The sequence below is a fragment of the Gavia stellata genome, chromosome 4 (assembly GCF_030936135.1).
Source record: "Gavia stellata isolate bGavSte3 chromosome 4, bGavSte3.hap2, whole genome shotgun sequence".
NCBI classification, from domain to species: Eukaryota; Metazoa; Chordata; class Aves; order Gaviiformes; family Gaviidae; genus Gavia; species Gavia stellata.
Window position 1 is genome coordinate 26,850,935 of NC_082597.1, and position 19,368 is coordinate 26,870,302.

Genomic DNA, 19,368 nt, shown 5'->3' on the forward strand with positions numbered 1-19,368 from the left:
ATTTCCCATTATCTCTTCAATAAATAAGTAAAGCAGAGCATGCTGCAGCACTACAATTCGTTAATGAGATGCCTACAAAATCGTCATGGTGTCTAGTTTCAGAAGCTTGCACAGCATCTAACTATTAGAGTTCGTCTCAGCCCTGAAGAGTAATTGCATTTTTTACACATTGATATGTTCCAACCTGACGGCTGAGACACACATTTTGGAGTGGATTACATAAAGTAAGTAAACCTTTCCATGACACATTTAACATTTAAAAAACAAAAAATTCTAGCAGTGTTTTCAGCTTTCATTAACATTTTCACCAGTCTATCATGAGAGAGCTGCCTTCCTTTCTGATAAGGAAAGCAGGTCAAAACTTTTACTTTGGATTTCATGTGGGAAAAATCCAACACTCTGGTCCCCATTGGAATGAGTTCTTTTAAATGACTTTTAGAAATGTTAGATTATATACTGTAAGACATAACTAGAATCCTGATCTAAAGCCTACTGAAGAACATGAAAGCCTTTCCATTAGCTCCTGTGGGCTTTGCCTCCAAACCCAAATGCTGGTAGAAATAATGAATTTTTCCACCCATTTATCCATAGCGCTGCTTAGGAAAAAAATGCACAGGTGAAAAATGTTTCTCTTTTGTATTAGATCAATAAGACTGTCACAAGTGAAAAGAAACTAGCATGAAATTACTTCTACAATTAGAAAGACAAAATATATACTAATATTTTTCAAATACAGTAAGTATAGTTTCCCCTGTAGTTTCTAGTGGCCTTTCTTATCATAAGACTTAGTGTTCACGATGTATATTTCTTTAGTTTTATTCGCTGTAGGTTATCTCATTTCATTTCACTAGTTTGTAGTACAGTTCCATAATATTCCTCTACATCTTTTTTCTTCTAGCAATATTTTATATCTTGGAATATGTATTTATTAAATGCACTATCAAGGACAGAAGATTTAAATGCTGTAAATTTTGTACGTTTTCCCTCTTTCTATTCAATTAGCAGAAAAATATTTACCCAGGACTCTTTAAAGACTTGTACAGAGACTGTTGCAATGTAACCATAATATAACCATAAATATAAAGAGAATATGAGTACACAAATTTTTCTGAGGTGACCTGTTCAATATATTCTGTGTACTTTCTCCTGAAAAGGATGCTGTCAATCTGTTTCAGTGGACAATGTAATTAGGAAAAAGCATCTTGGGAAATAAGTCAGTTCATTTTGCTGTACTGGAATGGGATTCAAGTAGAAAGTGAAGACACTTCTGGTGTGTGCCTGTAGGTTTTTGCACGTGAGTTAGTGTTGAAGCTCCCATTGCAGTCATTGCAGCCAATGAGTCTAGAGAGTGATTTATCTCACCTGAAAGTAGCACATGTATTTGAGCATCTCACCTAGGCTCATATTTAGAAACTCCTGAATTCTATTCTCTTTTTATTCAAGTATGTAATTCAAGAGGAACAGAGAAAAATCAGCATTATTTTTATATGAGATAAGGAAAAATAAATTTCTCAAGCAGAAAAGGAAATCAGACATAAGATGATTGGTAAAATTCCTGGAAGAGTATATGCCATCAGAAAAACTTTTTTAGTCAACAACTCATCTCAGGCAATGAGGATAAAGATATGTGTTTATCCACAAAAGTAATTTACACATGCTATATGATTGCTGTTTAATAAGCCATTTCCTTCCAAGAAACAGTTGTGAATATGCATGAAGTCACTCATGCAGTGCATCCATGCCAACAAACCTGCAACGTGCTCTTGAATGGACTAAAACCTAAGAATACAACCTACTCTCTATCAGTCCTTCTTCCAGAATTTTCAGAGTATCAGCATTCATGTCTCACATCAGAAAAAAAAATAACTTCAAGTTTATTTGTTTTTCATTCAACAAATTGTTTAGCTAATGGTCATCATGTATGGGAGGAACCTAAGAAAGTGTGGGCCTTCTCATTGGGAGTGATGGATATTTATGTGGAAAGGCAGGCAAGCATAGAAGTGCATATAATAATCATTATGCCATTGATACATATGGGTCTTAGCCATACATTAATTTTAACTGATCGTTTGACAGATTCTTGTTAGGGAACTGAGTATTTCTTCTATGTGCCCATTTTATACATGACCTTATCCTAATATAGGATAACGCAGGACAATCCCAAAGTATAGGCAGAACTATCAGTTTTAAAGTCCTTCATACTAGCAGGGTAATGAGGAGATACAATACATGGCACATTTTTCAATGACTACTTTAGTAAACAGATCAACCAACAGATAAAACCTTTATTGCTCTAAATAGCACTCTATACTGGTCCAAAATTAGTTACATCAGGTTCTGGCTGTCATGTTCTCTGATGCTATTAATGTGTGATATCCTTTCAAGGTTGCCTGAAAGTTTCTGTGAGTTAACAAGACTTTGGTAAGCTAAGGAAAAAAATATGTTAACTTGTTCCCCTTTTAGCTGTAAGAAACTCTGAGCAAATTCTGTACTCTAGTGTTGATTATGACCAATTTCTGTGAAATACTTGGGGAGGGAACCCATGTATGACTCAACATACATGTTACCAGAGGAGGTGCTGTATTATTTGCTTCCCATAAAGAGTTTCCTCTTGATAAACTGCAGACAGAATAAACCTGTTAGATCAAAAGTGGGAATCTATTATCTTACTGTTTTTCTGATGATGAAACTGTGCTTCAATAACCATAACTAAACTCTATCTTCTGTTTTTTTCACCCTATCTCTGTATAAGGTACTGATAGCAATGCATGTATTGCAGAAATCCCTGTTGCACTGCCATGGAGTTTGGTCTAAATCCTTAGCGTTTGAGATAATTCAAATAAATAATTGTTGTCCTGGTCAACAACTTGCTAGACTTGTTCATACACAAGCTTGATGCAAAGTCCTCTCAGGTCAAATCCAAGTCTCTAATTGACTACCATGGGCTTTGGTTCAAGAGAAGTCATTTCCATTAACCGAGTACATGAGAGGGTGAGATGAAGGAGCCATTTAGCCATTGGAGCCATTGGCCAGAAGCAAATGACATGGTTAGGGCAAAAGCAAAGGCAAGAATACAGTGATACTTCTGCCATTATACCTTCTCAGCTTTCAGCAACCTGCAGCTTAAGGACTTCCCAAGGCAGATGTTGTATCTTTTTTATTTGATATGCATTGGTGGATATTTTGCCATTAATTTTTGTAATTGTTTTTTCAGTCAAAAAAGAATGGAACAGTAATGGCTGGAACATGGCCTTTCATCATAAGATGAAATTGTTCTCTCATAGCATCGTTTCTTAAAAATATTCTCCATTCCACATATGGATGAAAAGTCAAAAGTGCTTTGAACTGGAATCCCAACAGCAATTCAGATCAAACAATCCAAATGTGTAATTTCATTTAAAATTTTTGTTCTACATTTCTAAATAAAAATGAATAGAGAATAAGTGGATTTCATTCATAGATTTTTGGAAACAGGAAATTCGTAAATTATTATTTTCCAACAACATTTTGCTTTTATCAAAGTTACTTAAGGAAAAAAAGTTCAAAGATTCCAAAATAGATTTTATATTACGTTACATGGCAAGAGCTCTTGATGTTTTATTGTGTAACTTCTAGAAGAAATATGAGGTTTCTTTTGGAAGAAGTTCTAGCTATTTAATTGAACACATTCATCTTATCTTGATATTATCTTAGTCTGACTGCAGAAGTTCTTGGCACTTTTTATAATTCTCTGATCAAATTCAGTAAACAGAATCAGTAAATGTTACCATTTCTTATAGAATAGTAACAAAAACTTGTGAACAGGTATATTGCTCTTCTACTTTGCACCACAAACCTGTCGTAGTGAACCTGACTGGGAGACCACAGCACATGGAAGAGTTAGTGATCCACATAACAGTGAAACTGAGTAAGCATAGTAGGCATGTGCTGCATGCCCATCCCGGCCTTCAGGCTGTGCTGTGCTGCACAAATACCTTGTCCGCAGGATAAACCTGACCAGATCATTGTAACAGAGGAGTCTGCAGGCAACTCAGTACCAGTCATTACGCCACCTGTGTGGCCTTGCCTTCATCTAAAAGTGCAGCAAGAAATTATCATGAGAACATTCTTTATGAATAGAGTTGTTTTATTGTAAAGAAAATAAATTATATAATAGCACAAAGGACCAAAAAGGAGGATCATGTCTCCATGGACAGGGTCTGTGCAGCATGCCATGGGAAAATCCAACCAATGCTACATGAATGCATGGTTCTCAGCACCTGAAGGGCTTAAAATTTACTAGCTATCTATATTCCTCTTTTACTCTATCTTATTAAAACAGATATTTTATTAAGCCATTTGTTTTTGAGCCTTTCTTGTCGAGATCCAGAAAGAATTCTGCACCATCTCTCTCTCACCTCACATCCCACCACCCCACCCTGGCGCAGAACACCAGTCGTTATGAGGCTGCTCTCTTGAAGGACTAGCGATTCAGATTTCTAACACTGTCTTCGTCTATTTCTCTCTAGCAAACTAGTTAGGTAAACAATTTCTCTGCAGACATGTTGCATGGGTCCCTGTTGTCAATTTGTTTCTTAAGACAGTGGAAAAGTGGATGGCTTATTAAACATATCATTTCAAGTGTCAGAAGGATGTAAATAAACTTGTCTTCGTACAAAGATTTGTTCAAAGGACAACTTAGAATTAAGCAAGAAGCTTAAGAAATAGCCTATATTCTCTCCCATCAACATCATTGCTCTTTAAACTTGTAAAAAGCATTTACTTGAACAGCAAATGGGAGGACCACTATTTTTCAAATATAATTAAATCAAAATTAATTTCCCCAAATTATGAAATAACTATTGTTGCCCCTCAAAGGAGAAGCAAACTTTCTATAGTGGTGCAGTAGTGCAGGATAGCACTTTTGCTTTAGAACTTGTTTGGAAGTTTATGATAAAGCTGCCTAGTTGGGGGGAAAAAAGAGGAAATGCTATTTCTTCTGCAGTTTATTAGTCTCTTTCCACAAAAAAGAAGTTTAATATGCTATTTAATGCATAAAGGAACATAATTTAATGAAATCTTACAGAAAAAAGAAACATACCGAAGGAAATTTGATTATTTCACACTAGTATAGAACTGTACTAGCTGGCAAATTTGAGATTTGCTGCTCTGGCAAAGCAGAACATAAAGACAAACTAAAACGAGTTCAACCAAATCATGTTGGTAACAGGATTTCATATCAAATTACAGAATTTCCTCATCAGAGAGATTGGTATGATTTGCAGAGAAGTGAACAAAGTTCAGAAGGTAAATTAGAAAGACATAAACTCTGAAGCAGTTTTGACCATAATCCTCTCTCGTGGCCCTCAAGCTTCTGCAGTGCTCCAGAGGCACTTTAAGGCAGCTTTAAAGAAAATGGTAATTTTAAAATTGAGTTAAATATGAAAATCAATACTGCAGTGAGGATAGTATCCCCTCTGAAATTTATTTTAGTGTGTCTCTAAGATCTTCAGTCTGATTCAGACTCCTGCTTCAGAGCCATGCATTGGCAATGCCTAACTGCAGTCTAGAGCTCTGACATGTCCTGGAAGACACTAGAATAATGGCACGGGGGAATAACCTGACACCTCTCCATTGGGACACTTTAAAAATGGACAGTAGTGAAACAGTTAACAAGTCCAACATGTGAATCAGTCTTTAGGTTTCTCATTCAGAAGAACAGGAATAGTTTACAACCCTTTGAAGTTAAGGTTTTCAAGCTCTCCATATCTTAACTCAAAAGCATCGCTATTTGAAGAATGGCTTCTTTCCTGTAGAAAATTACAGTGGATACTTACTTAAAAGTTCCTTTCAGTTTTCTAGCAGCTTCTTTTAAACCAGCAGAAACATTAAAACTCCTTATTATTATTTTTTCAAATTTGATTTTTTTTGTGTGTTGCTTGAAAAAGGCCAAAAAATTGGCAAAAGCACGGAAGTGGCCTTGAGGGTTACACAGAACAAGAATATTTTGAGTTTAAATGTAGCAGACACATTGCCTTTTTGTTAAAGTGGAAATTGTCATCAAATCCCAAGCACGTACTCTGCTATGATCCTTGAAAGTAATATGTTATGGGCCTTTCAGAGTTATATAACTGGGAACAAGGAAACTAGACCAAACCAGCTAGACACCAAGGTTGGTATTTATCTCATCCATTTCACTTGATATTTAAATATATAAGTCTCTGCTAATCATAATAAATTTCATTTATACTCAGTGCAGAGGAATGAGCACCTCCAGATGCCTGCTTCTTTTCATTACCTCCTAAGTGTGACAAGGATGACTACTAGTTCAGAAGGATTTAACTTTTGGAGGAGTAAGTTAAGGCTTAGGAAGATCTCCTGGAGATGGTAAGCAACTGGCAAAGACATGTTTGAATTCCACCTCCAGATTCTGCTATAATAATTCTATTGTACAGTATGTCCTGATTGTTTCCTTTAAAGGAAACAATGTCTTGTCTCCTTTAAGAGTTGTATGTCCTGATTGTGTCCTTTAAAAACACACACACCAAAGATATGATCTATAAATTCTATAGCTATATCCTTCCACACAAACATAGGGACTGGGAAAAGAACTGTATACAGACAACATGAAAGGCTTATTTAAGGAAACCTTTCTGCTGTATTTGGATTTGTTTGCTTTGAAAATAAAGGAACTTGTGAGTATAGCTAGTGAGCTGGAAAATACGTAGCAGAAGGTATATTAAGGCAGAAGATACACTGTTGACACTAAAGAGATGAACCAACCTGTTTTCAGCCTTTTGATATGAGTATCTTTCAAATCCACTTATGTCGATCCAAATCCATAGTTGAAACCATTGTCCTGTCCAGCATTCCACATCATCTAGCACTTTTCTCTGTATTTATTTAATTTGTTTGCAAAGACATAGCAAACAGTGCACACTAAATGTGGTGGCTACATAGAGAAATAGGGAAAGATCACATACCTTCTGGAAAAGTGTTGCAAACCCCACAACCTCTTTCCTACTGCATGGCCAAACCCACTGTAAATGCACTACGTGGATCACTGCCTGACAGACATCATGCTGTACTCATGGTGTGATGAGGGCTCGGGGCAGACAGTGTTCAGAAGGTAGTTGCATCCAACGGGATTTGTGCAGTTCACTCCAGGCACTCTTTTCTGTCTTCTTCTGGAGACTCGAAACAAAACTGGTCCCTATCTCCTCCTCCCACAACTAGGTTTTTATCTTACATGTGTGCACTGCTGCACAAAGGTATTTTAAAATCATTGGTCGTGTGTGCCAGAAACAAATAGTCATCATCATCTGTGGTCTGCAGCTGTGCCTGTCCCCAGAGGAGGAGCGAGGCTGTCACAGCTCTGCCGGTACGGCAAGAGGCTCAGCCGTGCTGAAGGGCTCACCAGCATGACTAACAATATTGCTTCTCCCATACATGATTTAATGCATTAAATTTCAAAAGTTTGGGCTTTGGAAGGAAAGAAACTGTAGATTAAATGAATTGTAATGGTTACAGTCTTTCAGCAGCTACCATTTCTGCAATGATCTGACTGGCATGGGGTGAAGGGAGAAAGGTGCCAGAAGTAGCACATGGTCCAAGAAGCATAGCATATGTATCACATATTACACCTTTTTTGCAAGGAGCTTACTTTATAATATCTACCTCTAAAACTCAGCACCTTTTGACACAGATTAACATCCTATAGGTTGATTACTGTGTTCACAAGCAAATCAGATAAAACTTGAGCCGCCCTTTCACTTGGAAAATAACTAATACTGAGCTTATCAAATCATTAAGGCAGTTTGTGGATAGATTTACTCTAAACTATCTGTCTGTGGGGAAGCTTCAATTTGTACTCTTTGAAGTTTTCCATCCAGGTGCCAAAAAGGTAAATACTAACTAAATTCTCAATCACTGTAGAGTTTATAATGCAAATATTCAAAGTTTCATTTTATATAAATACATATCAAATAAAGTCAAGAAATAGCTGCACCTATAACTTATCTAGCTCTCCTTAGGTGTACGAGTATAGGTGTATATACTCTGTCTAGTTCTGCCTGTCCCTAGTCCTTGATATGCATGTCTCAATATGGATTTGATCAACTGATGTAAACAAATTCATCAATAACCAAAGCCAACCGAAAAACTTAGAAAAGCTAAAAATTCTCAGTTCTGTAAGTGATACCAGATACCATAGTATTTAAATCACAAAGTTGCTGTTAAAAAGAGTTGTTACCAAAGATTTTTTGGTACTGCTGTGCTTTCAATAGAAATGCCACAATTCTTAACCTGCTATTTACCAACAATGAAGTGATTAGATGTCCTAAAACAAAAAAGTATATACCCTCTTCACAGTCTGATTTGGAAAGCATCTTCAACCTCTCTGCTTTTCATTCCTCTGTGGGAAGCAGGAGAGTTTGGGGATCAGCATGTTGCAGCTGTAATCCACTATGTCAAAGAGCATCAATTTTGTTCCTAAGCAACCCTGCACAGTGCAGTAGTTGCTGTCCATAGCTGATAGGGATGCTCAGGGAATTGTTAACTGGCTGCAAGTGGGAGAGATGAAAGTTGCAGAAACTGAAAGTAAGGCCACTAACACAGTAATAAAATTCCTCCTTTTGGGCTATAAAAAAAGGGGGAGATGAACAGTAACAACAATGAAAAGTTAAGGATCCCACTCACATTACATATGCTCTCACACAGAAAACTCTTTTGGTTCATCGTACTGAAAGAAGCAATGAGTTAGGATGCAGCAGACACTTTCAGACTGTGAGCTATTACACAATGTTAAATTATGTCCTTCACAACCTCACTGTCTGACTCTCAGCCATTTACAAGGAATGCCTGGATGGCCAAGCTTGCAAGTGATAACTTGAAAAACTGTTCCCTGTGTATCAGCCAAAATATTTTGAGAATCTGCCAGTACAATGCAAAAAACCCCATGTCTCTGGATACATATTTGAAGAAAGTTGGGGTTTAGCCTCAAAATATTTTTTTTCTAAAATAATAATTAATCAAAGCATGTTAATGTATTATCATAAAATTAGATCTTTATAAGTATCTTTATGGAGTTCCACAGCTGTTTTTTTATCCAGGGTGATTTAAAACTGTAGTGGAATTTACTTACTTTATTTTAATTTACCAAAGTACTCAGATGAATTAAATAAATTCCTGGAAGTTTATATCATCTGTTCTACCATAAGAAGTTTTATCTATCTAAGGAAACTGAGTCTTCAATAATCAAACAGCCAAATTTATTTATGCAGATACAGATTTTATAACATTTTTGGTTTAATGTTCATATTAGGTTATATTAGATCATAGTTTGAAAAAATTATACAGGTGTTCTTAATATTGGGAGTTCTGCTTCATAGGTTAATTTTTGATGTGAAGCTTTAGTGCAAGTGGTAGTTAGCACGAAGCTGAGCTAGACACCATCTGGTCAAGAGTCAACTCACAAATCACAATGTCTCCTCAAAGGGAAGAACTGTGATACAAGATGCTTACCTCAGGAAAATAACTTTTTATACAAAGAATCAGGAAAAATCAGGGAAATGTGTTTTAAAGATGTTTCATTTAGGAACACAAAAGGTAAAAATCAACTAGCAGAGCTATAGACCATGCTTACAAAGCTCATATTACTGCAAAAAAAGAAAAAGCAAATGCAGGCAAAGTACTTCTCAAACCTGCCACTTAAATCTACAAACAATATACACAAAAAAATCAAATAGAGACAAAATAAAAATATTTGCCAGCACACCAGAGAAAGGGATGAATTTGCAGTGGTCAAAATTGAGATTTATGGTTTACCTTGTCCTACCACACATCAGCATTTTAAGACATTTACTGTATATAAGCTAAATATGAGACCTCTTGAAACCAATATATCCTAAGGTTGGATGTTTCTTTGAAAAAATGGAATCTGCTACCTGACACTTTTATAATTTTGCACCCAGTTTCTGAAAATATTTGCATTAATCTAACAATATCTGCATGTCATAACTCACATTTCTTACATATCTTTTCATGTTGAACTGTTGGTTTGAAAAACACAGAGACAGACAATCAGGCTCAAAAAATGTGTTTTCCCTTGGATGCTTTACATTACTTTTTCAGTCATATTACCCTTTTTTTTTTTTCTTGAATTACTTATTCCTCTTTCCTAATACCATACACACAACACTCTATCTCCTTCTACAGTGTTATGTGAATATAGGGCATATGGTATTTTAACAAGACCTGAACCCTTGTAAGATCCATTCGATTCTGATAGGGGTAGGACATACCCAGAGTATCAGTACAGTACTCTACTTATCCTAGCAGTTATTCTTGTGCACATAAGACTATGTTCTCTAAGGTAACTAGGTACCTAGTTTCCCAGCTTACTTGCTTTCAGCTGTTCTCCTTTGTGTTCCTAAGCACCCAAGCCTCTTTTGAGAATTCAAGCTGGGTGCCTATCTGCATCTCCATCTCCATTTTTAAAAAAATCTTTCTTGCAGTGTTTGGCTCCTATAAACTAATAAACCTAGGAGACCTCTGCGTCTGCAAGACTTGACTTCATTGTTAAGCCAACCAGATCAAAGAAACCAGTAACATGGATGAAACTGAAAAAAATAGAAATGAAATGCAAAATACTTCTCCTAAATACTTTTAATACGCAAAATTTGACTTTGTTCATATTAATAACATTTTTGTAGGTTTTTAGGCAACATCCCATTTTCTGTAACAGTGCAGGATCAAGGCCTAATTAAGTACATTTACACAGTGGCTCCAAAGGCTTTCACCTTCAGCATGGAGACCTGCAGACAAGTAGGGAACAGTGGAATATAAGGAAACTATATGAGAAAGGAAACTCTTTTTCTAAACATACAAAGAAGGTGATTGCTTATATGAATAATATCACTGTATCTTTAATATTTACACAGATAGCAGTCCTTTAATGTTTTGTTAGTTTTTGTAAAGGCATTTAACTGCTATTTTCTGAACTGATGGTAGTAGGAACTCTGTACTGATGACTGGGTACATTAAGATATACCTTCTAATAATGCATAAGGCGTGTCTATGCTGGTGTGAGAAAAAGAGTGCAGTCTCATCTGATTTACAATAGAGCTGAATCTTGTTGGATTTTTTTTTTTAATAAAGCTAAGCTAAAGTATTCTAGGACTGGTGTATTGGTCACATGATCTTCATATGTGCTCATGTTTACATCTGAGCCTTCATATACCAGATAACTTAAAAAATATTTGTATCCAGTATTTTTCTACAGAACACTTACACCTGTTGCACACCAGGTGCTCTAGTCAAAAGCACTATTTTGTATTTCACCTCAATTCACATTTATTTAAGTCTATGCTGTGGACTTCAGTGAAAATGGATTATTTTTTTTGTCAAAACAAAACCCACAACTTTTTTACTTAACAGGGGGATTATAAAATATTACCAGCGGCACAGGAAGATCAAAATCATATGCTTCAGCAAAAAATACTTAAGAAATGATGGTAGAATTTAGGCTACTGATTGTGACAGGGGTCGAAGTCCAAGCATGGTAACTATTACTGTTCTGGGAAATGTAGCACAGAGCTATCATTTCAAAACACTGTCTATGAATTTAAAAACCTTTCCTCCACTGCATGAGTAATGCAGAAAAAAGATGTTTTAAAGACTGTGTCTTTCTTGCACAAAAATCTGTGCTCCCATTTATTGCCTGCTAAATGATAGGTACAGAAATATACAGAATCTTTTCCATCACTCTGTCAGCTCTGTTGTCAGGTAACTGATGAAACCTGATAAGGCTGAATCTAAACTTTGTTTCTGTATTTCTAATTTATATTCCCTCTTTTGAACAATCTATCCACCTAACGCCTGCTGAACCAGATTCTTCTCTCATCAGCTTACCATGACGCAAATTATGAACTGCTGCCAGTGGACTATAATGGTGTAAAAATCAAGTAATAAGAGTAGTTCATTAGACTTTCTTTCACATGTCTGAAAAGTTAATTGTCACCCTGAAGTTGCAAACTTATTTTGGATAATCATTTTATTTCTGCAGTATTTATAAGTTCCCATGTTCAGAAATACAGTTTCCATTTCCAGGTTTTTTTTGTACAGTAGCACTATTTCTAATACTGTATTCATAGATTTATATGGCTTTTATATTGCAAATTTTTCTTCTTAGACAGAGGCACAATGATATGAGTCAAGTACAGATTGTCATCACTCAGTTTGAACTTCTTGGGTTGATCACTTAAGGATTTTACTAAAATCACAATATTCACTGAGGATTAGTTGAATGATAGGCCATAATTAATAGATCAAGCACCAGTCATAATTATTCTCTGAGTTGATTTGTTCTGCTGTACTAAGTCAGCATATTTCTTTGCTACATCCTGGCCCACACCAATCTCATTGTTCTTATTCTTGACTCACAATAACAGCAAGGAAACAAAATTCCATCTGTTTCCACCAGAGGAGCAAATAAATTAGATTCTGAGCAGAAAGATTTTTTTGTTAAGCACCACCTTCATGCTCTTCATAACTGAAGTAAGGAAATTCATGCTCAAGAAAAATGAGCGAAGTAAGCTAATTCCTGTTCCTCTAAGAGATCTTCAGGATTTTTTTGAACAGGAAAGCTGGTCCTCGGTGCAACTAAATAAGAATATAATGACTCCTGTTCTCTGTCAAGACAGCAACAGCCCAATACAGTTTGAGTAATCTTTTTATTAGAGAACAAATAATTTTTTTTTTACTGCCACCAAAATGACCCTTACTTTTCAGTATTTCAAATTCTCCCTGGAGCCCTTTTTGAATATCTAGTAATGTGCTTTGAAGGTGATTACACTACCCTTTGTCCCTCCTCTGTTATATAGTATTCTAACTATTCAGGCTAAATGTCTCTGCTGTAAAGAGAAAATAGATTGAGATATCAAACACATATGTAAAATACAAAATTCTCTAGGTTGTATACAATACAAAAATAGAAAAATGCTATTTGAAACGGTTGAAAATACCAAACACAAAATGAATGAATGAGCCAATATGTAGGTACGAGATACAGAAATAATATTCCAACTTTGCTAATCTTTACCACTGTAATATTCATCATAGGAGTATTTCCAAACTTTTAATGAAATTGTTCACAAAACAAAGATTTCTAATTTTGTGCTCTGTTGTCAGATTTTATTGAAGTCAATTTTTTTAATACAAGTTCTGAAGAGATGTATGTTTTCAAACCAGCACGCAGAAACCAGAGGAAACTAAAGGCACTCAGAATGGTCAGAAAAGGAAAACAAGATAATGTGTGTGGCATTTGGGAAAAAAGTGATGCTGTAGAAATTTTATGATACTCATAAGGACAAAATCTATCAAACAAAGGTCGGAAAAAAACCCTGTTATGAGGAAAGTTCGGGTCAAATGAATGACAATGATGATGAATGAAAGATTTGATCTAGTGGTGAAGGATGAATGAGGAATCTGGAATAAAGAAGCAGAAAAAATAAAGCTGGAAGAGTCTTAATACGAATGTTAAACTTGTCTTGAACAAGGGAGGAAAGGTGCCAAGCCAGCAGACAAATCTCCAAAGAGACAGACTATGGAAAGTGGTAATTTGAAAGAAAAGTGAAGAAAACAAATAGGTAGAATATACCCATAGGGATGCAATAAGAATGGAAAAGGAGTGAAGATGGGAGAGAATAGAATGTACAGGAAAATGAAATCAATCGCCCTATTCCCCTGTTCACTGTTTGAGGCTTTCTGTTGTCACATCCAGTCACCTGTTTGACTATAAAGTCTTAAGGGAATTTGATATATCTTAGATGGGATTCTTCATATATTATGAGCTACATTAACAAATAATGAAAATGAATAGTTGCTGTATCTTTTCTGAAAGGCACACCTCTAGTTTATACAATCGAAGCAAATAAATGAGTAGTCTTGTGTTTAAGCTTCCCTTCATAAACTATTGTGCTTATCTACAAAAGTGTTGTATGACTTGACAAAGCTATCCAATGTAAAGCCTATAAATATACAAGTTTAATGTAACAGTGAGATTGCTTTAGAACTAGTCACAGAAGAGCACTGTGTTCCTTATTGAAAGTATAATACCTTTATAAAACATAATCTACACCATAGCTTTGCCTGATTTGGGAACAAACATTGCCCTTACACCATCAAAACCTTACCCACTATTCCAGCTCATTTGCTGGCTACTGACAGGGCAGAAGGAAAGTTATTAGATTATCATGTTATAAGGTGACAGCAGAAAGTGACATAACGGTGTCATTATGGGTGTAGATGTTCACCAGCCCCCATGTAAGTCTGCCAGTCCCAATTCAACAGACCTGAACTTTTTTCTCTGCCATGTTTTACACTACCTTATTTCTTGACCTTTATGCCCCTAACGTCTATGCTTTTCATTGTTATCTTGAATCTCCACAAACTGCTTTGTGACCTCTTTCAATTTTATTCTCTTGTCCTTTCTTGTCCCTACTCTACTTTTGCTTTTGATACAATTAGTACTGATAAAACAGTAATTTCAAATTTTAAATCAGACAGCTCAGTTTCTGGCAGAGTGTAGGCTGTTATTCTAGAGTCATCTTTCTCTCTCTCCTCTCTCTCTCTCTCTCTCAGCATTTATCTCTTTCTTGCTCTTTCTTTCTCTCTTCCTTTCCTCCTTTCTTCTCTTTCTTTCATTTCTTTCATATAACATCTCTATGTACAACTATGTACTACTTGAGTTGAGCAGTCAAGAACAGTGAATAGCTGGGATATCCTTGAAGACTAAAATGTTGTAATATTTGAAGTCATTGGCACTCTGCAGAGGAAAATGTAATCTATGTTTTTTAAAGATACTTTAATTGCTCAGCAATCATGCAGAACTGAGAAATATAGCTCTGCTTCCAAGATAATAACTCCCCAAATTGCAAAGGTCACTTACTCAATACACTTGCTATCTAGCAAAATATGAAAATGATACTAAGACTCAAAAAGTCAATGTTATGTTAATCTTTTTTTTGGTGTTAGCTTTCATGTATATTTGTAATATTTCACATAACCTGCTGTGTGCTACTGTCATTTAAAACATAAAGACTTCATCTAGCTTTGTTGCTAAAAGAAAAAAGTTGTTCCTATGGAGTCCATTTGTATAGCCCTAATTCAGCTAAAACGAAAATTAAAAATGAACGGGAGTTCTGTATTAGTAAATGGAGGAGACGTTTTAGCACAGAGCAAAGGTAGCAGTACTAATTACAACCAGTTTTCACTGACCTTTGCTGCTTTTCCTTGTAATTTCTCTCTCTTTTTGTGTAATTATTCCATCAAGTAAATAGAGTTCAAAGCTTTTATTATGTTAATACTGTTTAAATTATTCGTATATATTTAACATTTAAACATAATCTTTATATGATTATTATGATGTTATTAAAAGGACATCATCTAGCTAATGCATTGATTAAAGATTTCCCAGAAATTTTTGATGTCTGTCATATCTGAACTTATAATCGTATCTGAACTTCTGAGGCTGAAACTTTGTACCTCTGTACAACCTGCTCAAAACTTCCTCTGTGCAAACTACCTCGAAAAAGGAGGCATGAGCATATTCCTTTTAACCCTTTTTCTTCCCATCAAGTACTGGCTGTGTACTTGAAAATAGGTTCTTAGGCTCTATTCAAAGAGATTTTTAATGATGTTCAAATCTCCTCAGTACTTTTGAAGATTTTACTCAGAATAATACCTCAAAACCTGGAACTATAGAATCATACTCTTTTTGTGTGTGTGAAAGAAGCAAACAAATCATATCAATGCCAGATAGATGCATCATAATCAATTGCAAACGGGCCATAAAACTGAAGACAAAATTATGGTCAGTACCATGGACAAGTACCACGGACAAGTACCACCCAAACTGTCCATAACCAGGAGAACAACTTACTCAAAAAACACCTTTTGTTACAAAAAACACAGACCAGCTCCTGCTCTTTTATAATAAGATTATACATTCTAAATATTGGTAAATTCTTAAGACCTAATTTGTTGAAATTATCACAGTTCTAATAAAAAGTATGTGGCAAAAAGTATCAGCATCAGGAAAGACAGGACTATGGAACTAGTTTGCATGTATAACTTGTTCCTTCTGCTAACTTGTCCCTTCAGTTTGTCACTACCAGAAGAAAACGAAAACCAAAAAAACCCCAGGAACCTAAAAAACAGATTAAAATTCCCAAAGCTCTTGTCACTCCTTTTTAGCATAACTTGCCCTTACAAGTAGAATGAAATATTTACAATGCACTATATTTATCTTCATTTGTTATATCACGCTGAAGATAAAAGCCCTGTATAAAAAATGGTAGCATAAGACAGTCCCTTTATCTTTTACAACATTTTGTATGTGCATTTCCCGACTAAATTACAATTGCACATAATAAATCAACTTTTTCACAATAGTTTAATAATGCACTTTCATTTTGTTAAATTCAAAAGTTATACATGTTTCATAATTCTCAACAGTCCCAACAAGATGTGGCAAAATGTTTGACTAATAGAATGATGGGCTTTGTCTTCATGAAAGCGAAAAGTTTTTAAATAACTAGACAGTTTCTAAAGAATCAATAAATTATCAGTTTCATAGATGATACTCTACAGCTCAAAATTAAGAACAGGGCAAAAAATTGTCTTCTGAAATTAGTCAGCCTTCTAAATCCCTGTTATAATTACAGACAAATACATTTTACAACTTAGTGCACAGAATCAGCTGATACAATATGACTCTGGTATCAGAGACTTTATAAAATAATACTATCTCCCATCTCTCCACTAAACTGCATTGGAGTCTAATGTCAACAATGATATTTTTTAACTCCTAATTCTCTGGAAGAATTTATATTGCCATCAGAATTATGTTTTAAGAGTTATGCTTGATTTGTCATATGTCTCACACTTCCTCAGATCATTTTCCAGAGTCTGTCACCGGTCAGTGTAGCTTGACACTTGTCATTTGCAAGTTATAGGTCCATGGAAATCAAAGGAAATTTATCCACTGTCTTAAATAACATCAGGAATAATTTTTATGAAGATTAAGGTATCTATACCTGTTTTATTTTCATGAAAAAAAATCACTTTGTAATACCGAACTCAATATCCAAGTCTACATCAATACATCACTTCAAACAAAATGGCAGATCCACGTACTTTTATGCATGATCAAATTAAAAGATCGCACTTGGCTTCTCCTTGTAATTGTCACTACTTTAGCAACACTGTAACAAGTCCTGTCAGCAAACACATTACTCTATTAAAAATCCACTGATAACTCACAGATATTCACAAAATATTCCAATCTCACTATCCAAAACCAAATAAAATGTTAGAGAAAATAGCAAAGAACCCAAACAGTTTCAAGATTTTTTTTGTTTTGTTTTGTTGTTTGCTTTTTCAGTTTACCTGCAGTTTTGGGGTTCGGGTTATTTTAACTTCAGCAAGACTTCTAATTCACTTGCATGTATAAAACATTTAGAAAGAAGTGATGAGTCGCATTTGTAAAGTTCTGTAACAAAAACTTACCCTCGCATCTTTTCTATTAACATTTTTTTAAATTGAGAATTTTCCATTCGTGCCAATACACTTGTTGAAATGTCGGCTGTAACCAAACACCAGCTGCACTTACCCCAGTGTTGTCATGGTGACAATGGTGTACCAGAAGGCTGCAGGGATGCTGGTGAACTTGCTGGCTGATGAACCTTTCTCTGCATAGTACATGACTGTGGCAAAGATGATGATGGCCATAGTGAGTGAGAAGAGAAGGAAGCCTAACTCCGAGGCACAACTTTTCAGGGTGTAGCCCAGGATGCGCAGCCCCTGTGAGTGGCGGGAAAACTTAAAGATCCTGAAGACACGAAAGACTCGTAATGTCACAAAAGCCCCACTGACATCCTCATTATCTGTCATCACCAGGCCAATGTAATACGGCATGATGGCGACCACATCAATAATACTCATGACACTGCGCACAAATTTGTAGCGACTAGGGGCCGCCAGCAGACGTAGGAGATACTCAACTGTGAAGATCATGACACAAGCAGTATCCAGACAGAAGAAAGCCACAGCATAGCGCTCTCCACAGGGCAACTCTTTGATGCGACCCGGGCTTACTCCGCAGGGCACTGTCTCCACCACGTTGGCAATAACAGAGACAGCAATGAAGAAACCAGTGACATAGTAGAAGACCAGAGCCAGTGTACTGGTGTGGGGGTTTTCAAAGGCCCGCCACATCCTCTGCCGAGCTGTCATTGAGGGCAGGGAGCTCTCAGCTGCATGATCCTGATCGGCATCATCCTGCAGACGCTCGGCATTCTCACGCCGGCGATCCTTGTACTCCTCATAACAGCAGTCGCCAATGATCTCAGGGATGATGCCAAAGAAGGCCAGCTCCTCATCATAAGCTGAGATGCACTCCTGGCGGGGATAATGAAGCTTCCCAGTACGGTAGAAGTTGAGAATGTGGCGGAAAATGTCAGGGTCCCGATCAAAAAAGTACTGCTGTGTCTCAGGGTGGTAGAAGAAGTCCCGCTCCGAACTGCCCAACAGAGTGTCGGGGTAGCGCTCTAAGGTGTCCAGCCACGTCTGGAACTGGATGCCACTCACGTTCAGCACAATCAGAGAGTCCTGGCTTCGCTTCCTCTCCTGCCGTGGAGCAGCTGGCATGGGACCTGTGGCCACTGGCATCCATCCTATGGCTGCTGCCCTGGCAAAGGGTAACCAAGCTGCTACTCCTGCTGCCATGGTCCCAAACACCTACTACCGCTAAGCGATTCAATCTAGAGATAGTTCTGGTCCAGCCACTAAAATAGAGAGGAAAAAGAAAAATACAAATGCTCACACATTTTCCAGGCAACAGAATTTCTGAACATTGTTGTGATTTTCAGTATTAACCAAAAATCTTTTAGCTTCCTTTTTGTTTCCTCCCCTTTTTCATCCCAGAGTATCCTTTCCAGGGGCTGGTTAGCCAGTTAGGACAATAAATCAGGGCAATTGGAAATCAACGCATTCAAAGCAGCTGCTCTAGCAGCCAGACCCTTTGGCTACAAAGTCCATGCGAGGCCCCTGGATGGAAGCAACGGTCCGCAAAGCACTAGCCCCAGGAGCCGGCTAGTAGCTCTGGTGCAGCGGTGCAGGCACCTGGAAGGAGCTTTTCTTCCACGCGCGATGCAGCCGGTCCCCCCATCCCTCCTCCGCTCCGCTCCGCTCCGCTCCGCTTCCCGCCCGCTGCCGGAGCCGGGCCGCGGCTGCCAGCGGAGCCCTTCCCGGGCGGGCTGCAGCGGGGCCGCCCGGCGCTGCCGCCCGCTCGCCGTGGCGGGGCGGAGGGGATGGGCCGGGCGGGCCGCC

General features: G+C 37.0%; 1 protein-coding gene across 1 annotated transcript in view; it reads right to left on the bottom strand.

Annotated features, from left to right (window-relative positions):
• Positions 1-18,765, bottom strand: part of KCND2 (potassium voltage-gated channel subfamily D member 2) — a 291,094-nt gene extending 272,329 nt beyond the window's left edge. The window contains exon 1 of the mRNA XM_059816890.1: positions 17,651-18,765. Within this exon, the coding sequence (XP_059672873.1) occupies positions 17,651-18,765 (1,115 nt within the window). The remainder of the gene's footprint in view (positions 1-17,650) is intronic.
• Between the last annotated feature and the right edge of the window lie 603 nt (positions 18,766-19,368).